This window comes from Citrus sinensis, chromosome 3 (genome assembly GCF_022201045.2).
Source record: "Citrus sinensis cultivar Valencia sweet orange chromosome 3, DVS_A1.0, whole genome shotgun sequence".
Lineage (NCBI taxonomy): Eukaryota > Viridiplantae > Streptophyta > Magnoliopsida > Sapindales > Rutaceae > Citrus > Citrus sinensis.
In genome coordinates, this window is record NC_068558.1 from 36,155,807 (window position 1) to 36,163,334 (window position 7,528).

The following is a 7,528-nucleotide window of genomic DNA, read 5'->3' on the forward strand; positions in this document are numbered from 1 at the left end:
AGATTTAATAGTATGGAGGCAAGAGGGATCATGGTGCCCCGTTCTACAACGTATGCACAATTGATAGAAAAAGTATCTCGGGTTATTTGTATTGATATTTCTGAATTTGATATTGAAATGAAGTTCAAGCTCAAAACATTTGATCCAATGCCGCCCGTCCCAATTATGAATGATGATGATGTAGATTATTTTCTAGAGGAAACAATTAGTGGAGCTGAGTTGAAGATTCCTCTTTGCATTACCTACCAAAGAAAACAGATTTTGGTGACCCCTATTACTCATGTGGACCCTAATTTCGGGCCAGATAGCTGTCCAGAAGAACCTGTTGAGCCATATGTCGAAGGTGAATGTTTAAGCCCAAACAATTTTGTTGTTGAAGATCAGTCAATATTCGAATTTATTCCTGAAACACAACCCAATGATAGAAGGTCAAATGAGGAAAATGTGAATGTTATTGTTCATGATGATGTTGATGGGATAACAATTAGTGATCCAACACTGGGGAATGTAGCACATTCCAATAATAGATATATGCCTAGAGTTAATTTGTTTGCATGAAGCAGTTCATTCGACACTGATAACTCGCATTCTAATACTATTAACTTGCCATCTACGGAAGTTGTTGGTGATAGTGATTGGTTAATGGGAAAAAAATTGTTTAGTTCGAAAGAAGAGTTGCAACAAGTGCTTTTTATGGAAGCTCTAAGGAAAAATTTTGAGTTTAAAACCTTTAAGTCGGGGAAGAATATTCTTGTTGTTAAGTGTGTTGACGATACTTGTAAGTGGCGACTTCGTGCTATGAAGTTTGGAAGTTTGAATATGTTTAAAATCACAAAGTACTATAGTATCCATAGTTGTGCACTTGATGTCCGTAAGAGAGATCATCGTCATGCTTCATTTAAACTTATCGGGCATAAGATTTGTCATAAGTTTGATGGTGCTTCATCCTCATATAGGCCTGGTGATATCAGAGAAGATTTTCAGAAACAGTTTGGGTATGAAATAAGTTATCACAAGGCATGGAAAGCAAGAGAATATGCAATGGAGAAAGTTAGAGGCACGCCTGAGGATTCATTCAAGTTACTCCCTTTATACATGGAAATGTTAAAGAAGAAACATTCGGGCACCTGCACGTTTCTTGAAGTTGACAATGCAAATAACTTTAAATATTTTTTTATGGCAATTGGGGGTTGTATACATGGATTTATTTCATCAATAAGGCCAGTCATTGCAATTGATGGCACGTTCTTGAAGGAAAAATTTAAAGGAACTTTGTTCATTGCGACAGCACTTGATGGTAACAATCAACTTTATCCTGTTGCATTTGGTGTTGGTGACAGTGAGAATGATGCATCATGGGGATGGTTTCTAATGAAGTTAAAAGTAGCAATAGGTGAAGTTCCTAATTTGGTTTTCATTTCTGATAGGCACCCAAGTATCCAAAAAAATGTTAACATCGCATTCCCAAATGCTGTATATGGTATTTGTACGCACCATTTAAAGCAAAACTTGCGAGCTAAGTTTAAAGAAATCGAGGTAGGTGCAATTGTTGAACTAGCTGCAAAAGCTTATCGACCACAACATTTTAATTACTTTATGAATGAGATACAAAAGGTCGATGAAAGAGTTGTAAAATATCTTCAAGATGCAGGGTATGAGAAGTGGGCTCGTTCTCATTTTGATGGGTTGCATTATAGTATTATGACAACAAACATAGCAGAATCCATGAATTCTGTTCTTAAAAACCCCCGACAGTTGCCCATTCACAAGTTATTGGATTCGATCATTGATAAGCTATGAGAGTGGTTTTGTGATAGGCGAGAAGAGGCAGTTAATTGTCACACACGACTTACAAAATGGGTTGAAAAGGAGTTGTTAACAAAATCTGAGAATTCCCGTACATATAAAGTGGTGCCACTAAATATGTATGAATTTATTGTTAAAGATGGTGACCTTAATGATCACGTCAACATTCTTGACAAGACATGCAGTTGTCGGGAATTTCAACTCGATCAATTACCTTGTGAACATGCATTAGCTGTTTGTAGGTATCAAGAAACATTGTCTGTATATGACATGTGTTCTCGTTACTATTCCAGTGAAGCATGGGTTGCAGCATACGCAGAAACAATATATCCTGTTGGCACAGAAGAAGAATGGGAGGTTTCAGAAGAAGTGCAAAGTAATGAGGTTTTGCCCCCTGTGGAAAAGCGGAAAAAGGGTCGGCCACAACAAATTAGGATACCATCACAAGGCGAAGAGAAGTTGCGCCGTAAGTGTGGTAGGTGTGGTTCTCAAGGACATAATCGACTAACTTGCAGTGTACCAATCCCACTGTCTAGCAATGAGCCCGTAGTTAGACCGAATGAAACATAAACAAGCACATGTACTACTATGAACCTTATATACTTGTTAATTTTTGTTGTTTTAATTTTTTTAATATCTTTCATATTTAGTGATAAATTTCTATCTTTTTGTTTCGTAGATGAATAACCGTGTTTGTGTGACTTTCTAAGAATAAGTATTGAAAGGAGGCGACCAGAGGCTTATAAAATATAGACCGAGTGTTTGGGTTGAATATGCCAAAAATTTATGATGAATGTTAAACAACTTCTATTGTATTACGACTTATTTACGATTTCAATAAGTATTGGATTTATGTTATTTGATAGGCAACCGGACTATAGTTAGTTTCATTTATTTGAAGTTTGATATGTTTAAAATCTATATTGATTGTGTCATCAATATAATGAATGATTAAAAAGAGTTTTTATTCTGTGCACATACCCAAGTACAATCGTGTATTTTGGCTGTTACAGAACTAGTCATGTTTATTTCTAAATACTCTACTACAATCGTGTATCTGTGCAAATACTCGACGATAGTCGTGTATCTGTGCAAATACCCGACTGCAGTCGAGTATTTTGTCACAGAGAGCTTGTCATGTTTATTTCCAAATACCCGACTGCAGTCGTGTATCTGTGCAAATACCCGACTGCAGTCGAGTATTTTGTCACAGAGAGCTTGTCATGTTTATTTCTAAATACCCGACTGCAATCGTGTATCTGTGCAAATACCCGACTTCAGTCGAGTATTTTGTCACAGAGAGCTTGTCATGTTTATTTTTAAATACCTGACTGCAGTCGTGTATCTGTGCAAATACCCGACTGCAGTCATGTATTTTCTTACAGTGTATTCCCTGTGCATATATGGCAATCCTGTTATATCACATAGATTGTACAAACTATCTTATCTATCATTAATATAATTAACAAAGAAATAAAATATATTAATGCTGTCAATTATCTTTAATGACATCAAATATCAACAACATCCTCATTATAACTATTACATCTCATAGTCTAAAAAATGACACTACAAAGTTTTTTTCCATGACCTATGCCCAAATAATTTTACAGCCAAGGCTTGTCGAAATTGTGTAACATGATCTTGTTGGCAGTATGAATTGACATCAAGTCCATGGGCTAGGACCTCCAAGTACCGCAACAAAAATGCTCCACAGTCACCACTAAAAAAATTCATATAAATCAATTGTTAAAAATCATCATTCTTATTATTATGTTCAAAACACATTATATATATAGTACATACCCTGATTTTTGTTGCGGGATGTCACGCACTCGCACGATGGGCCAAGGAATTTTAGAAATAACCTTACTACAGTCTGGATGTGTTTCGTGATATGCTATCTTCTGAAGTACCAGAGGTATCATGTCTGCAACAGGCAGCAATTGTCTCACCAAAACTGAATCCTTTGTTAAGTCTATCATGGAGTCATAAATAGAAATCTTGCCCCCAAGTATATCGACCACACCGAGAACCCAATGATCATTCATGAATATTGGCAAATACACCTACGAAATACAGACAATATTCTTAACAAGTAACGGTAAATATATCTACGAAATGCGGTAACTGTTTTTATCTACTTGCAGTGCATATGATGTAAAAAACTAAGCATACAATGTGAAACTTACAGTGGAAACATTTTTCCAAGGAGTGGCACAGTCCAATTTTGCACCATTAGCATAATCAATACAGTAACAATCCTTTTCCCACACCCTATCTGGGTCTCCCAGATACACCTTGTGTCTGTCCCTCAAATTATTCTAAAAAATTTAACAATAATATATTAGCTGTTATTATTCTAAGAAGTTAAGGAGTAGGCTACAGAAAAATGACTATACCAGAAAATTACTGTCCAAGTAACACGGACTCAACAAAATACAACATGGCCAGCTTGACCATTTTCATGTCATCAATTGACTTAGCCTGCAAGAACTTTGTACGAAGTTCTTGTGTTGTGATTGCACAATTTCCATCTAGGAACTCATCAACTGTTGTGTAATCATCATCATTATTTTCAGTATCGGGCTCATACGATGGACTGCAATCTAAGCCTGTCACCAAGGCAAACTCCTCCAATGAAAATCGAATATTTTTTCGTCCGATCCTAAACCACATTGCATTTTCATCTGATTTCACTTCTCTCAATAATATGCTGTGGAGTAACTAAGCAGAAAACTTTAACTCTTTCACATCCAAAAAATGACCGAAACAAGAACGCCTGAAAATATTTTTCTGCGCCTCAGAGAGTTTATCTTTAATGTCCTTCACTGCCTATAGTGATGATCGGTTTGAAATCTTTGCTTTGAAGTATTCAGATTCCTTGATCTTCGGTTCCATCTGCATAAATACAAAAAAATTTATCAATCAATATATAAAATGATTGAAAAGTTACATAATAATATATTTTAAACCAATCATAAAAATTACACGTCATACCAGTCAAGTAAATCATTCATTACACGACTACAGTCGAGTAAAACATGCATTGATCTAGAGTCTACTATATAAACCATAGATTTTTTGTAACATTGGAAATAAAGTGTTCATACCCGACGCATGTCCAGTAAAGAACTAATTATGCGAATATAGTGGAGTAAAGTGTTCATACCCGACTACTGTCGAGTAAAGAATTCTTTACACGATTGTCTGTCGAGTAAAGTATTCATCACACAACAACAATCGTGTAAAGAATTCTTTACTCGACAGCAATTGTGTATGAAATTCTTTACTCGACAGCAGTTGTGTATGAAATTCTTTACTCGACAGGTAAAGAAATTATTTACACGACAGCAGTTGTGTAAAGAATTCTTTACACGACTTCGGGGTAAAAGTCAGGTAAATAAATGCTTTACACAACTGCATTGGAGAATTCTTTACACGACTCCAGGGTAAAATTCAGGTAAAGAAATTCTTTACACAACTGCATTGGAGGTTAGATTATAATAAAAACTAAAAAAAGGAAATTGAGCTGCAAATCACAACCATAGACTACATATAGTAGAATACAATTAATTAAACGAAATCAATAAAAAAATAGAAACAAATTAATTAGTGAGATGTATCAACAGTGAATTGTTCAACTCCTGAATCAACTTTAGTTATGGCTATTTTATGTGATTTCAGCATTGAAGTATTTGCAGGTACTATACAGAGGCATCTCAGTTCTCAGATTGTGATTTCAGCATTGAAGTACTTCCCAGTTTCAAACTACTGGTAACAAAAACACATTTTGGCAGTAACATATTTTTCCTGACAAATTTGTAAACCGCAAGTTATTCCTCTTTTTCTCTTTTCTAATCTAACATTATTAATCAAATAAAATGCAATTAATTTGTTCAATGACTTTATCACAGCTTCATGAACTAATTGTCAAAAACTAAAAACAAGTCTAGGACGAGTGTATTAAAGGGCAATTCTCCAATAGTTAACTAGTTGGAAATATATACAACAACATTTGCTGCACAATAATATCAAATCCTAAATGCTATGTGACTTCTTCAGTCAATAGCCTCATAGTGAAACAAATTAATAAAATGATCCAACATTGTTTCAAAATTCACAAGTCGTTCAAAACACATTTATTAATAGTGTACTATCAATAGTTTTATGCTGAAACAAATAGCAAATTGTTAATAAATTAGAATTGCAAAATAAAGGTTCTACAGCAAATAATAGAGAAAACCCAGATTGTAGCATAATGAATGCATACGCAGCTGAAGAAAATTGATATATAATTCCCATGGATGAAGTTCAACTACAAACAACAAGTAAAATTATATAAAGATCTAATGCATAAACTAGTGTAGCCATACCCGAAAATTCATAAGGATAATATTTAATTAGGAACTCCCACAACCATTATTAAAGAGCTATGAATTCACTCTCTTCAATTTCAAATCCACAAGTTAAAGAAGCTTCATTACATTACCAGCAAGAAAGATTATTAATAAATAAGTAAGATAATGACCAAAATCATGTGGGTAATTTGTTTTTTAAAACCCTAATGCATATAACCCTAACAATTATACACCATAAATTCTCTTTATAAAGTAAAAAATAAGTGTAAATGTGGTTAATGACCTTTAGTTCGGTGAATTTCCAGCCTTTAATTCGGTGATTTTGTAGCTTTTAATGTGGTGGATGAACTTGCAGCAGCAGGAGCATGAACTTGCAGCAGCAGGACAGGCGTTGTGTATGGTAGCTCGTGAAGGCAGATTTTGAAATTTGAAGAATTAAATTTGGGTAATTTTGTAATTGCACATTGAAAAAGGTATATAAAAGAAATTTTGAATTATGGGGGTGTAGTTGGATAAATACCTAACCTTTAGGGTATAGCGGAGACAAATCCCTGAAATTAATTATAAGGTAGAGATAATTGGTTTTTTATTGGTTTGCATTCGGTTAAGATTTTCTGTTTAATTGCTCCCTTAAAACATGCCGACATAATTTAAGAAGAGAGTGGTTATTTTTGACCTTCTGCCCTCACTTTTTAATTATTCTTTTTTATTTTTAAAATTATCCTTATTAAATAAAAAAAAAGCAAATAAATTATAGAAACCTTAGCCATCTTCTACCATCATTGTCCACCACCATCCCTTCATCATTAGGCTGGCCTTACCAAAAAATTTTCTGAAAGCTGCAAACTAAAGATCCTCATTTCTTTGAATTAATTTTGGCGAGATTGATACAATAGTATCAAAATCAAAACAATATCATCGAAAAAAAAAAGAAAAAAAATAATTTAAGTATGAGAATCAAGAAATTAAAAAATAATAGTGACTTGAGGCAATGACAATGATAATAGAAAATGATTAGGGTTTTTAAAATTTTTATTTTTATTTATTTTTAATTATATTTTCATCTTTTAATAAGAATAATTTTAGAAATTAGTAATGTTAAATACATAGTGGAGACTGGTGAGCAAGATTGAAGGGGTCAAATATTATTACTAAAAAAAAATTACAAGCTCCTTTTTTATTTCTAAAATACCCTACCTATTCAACCATATTTTCAAGATCTCCCATTTAAACGAGAACAAACAAAGAGAAAACCCCTCCGTCCATGACGTGGATTATGCAAACAATCCATCGCTTTCCAATTTCTATTTCTCACAAGTATGATTAAACAAAAGAGAAGAAAGTACCTTGCATCGGGGCCA

At 33.9% G+C, this 7,528-nt stretch overlaps 2 protein-coding genes and 1 long non-coding RNA gene across 3 annotated transcripts; 2 read left to right on the top strand and 1 right to left on the bottom strand.

The window, feature by feature from the left end:
* Positions 1-642: 642 nt before the first annotated feature.
* LOC127900804 (uncharacterized) lies at positions 643-1,800 on the top strand. The gene has a single exon (XM_052436039.1). It carries the CDS (start codon positions 643-645, stop codon positions 1,798-1,800), a length of 1,158 nt encoding a protein of 385 aa, XP_052291999.1.
* Positions 1,801-1,923: 123 nt separating this feature from the next.
* LOC127900805 (uncharacterized) lies at positions 1,924-2,376 on the top strand. Its single transcript, XM_052436040.1, has one exon. The coding sequence runs from the start codon at positions 1,924-1,926 to the stop codon at positions 2,374-2,376; it is 453 nt and encodes a 150-aa protein (XP_052292000.1).
* A 1,032-nt stretch (positions 2,377-3,408) lies between these two features.
* Positions 3,409-6,602, bottom strand: LOC127901134 (uncharacterized). The gene is made up of 3 exons (XR_008053243.1): positions 6,451-6,602; positions 3,613-3,875; positions 3,409-3,529 (listed from the first exon to the last, which is right to left on the bottom strand). It is a non-coding gene; the product is annotated as an uncharacterized LOC127901134 (long non-coding RNA).
* Positions 6,603-7,528: the final 926 nt, after the last annotated feature.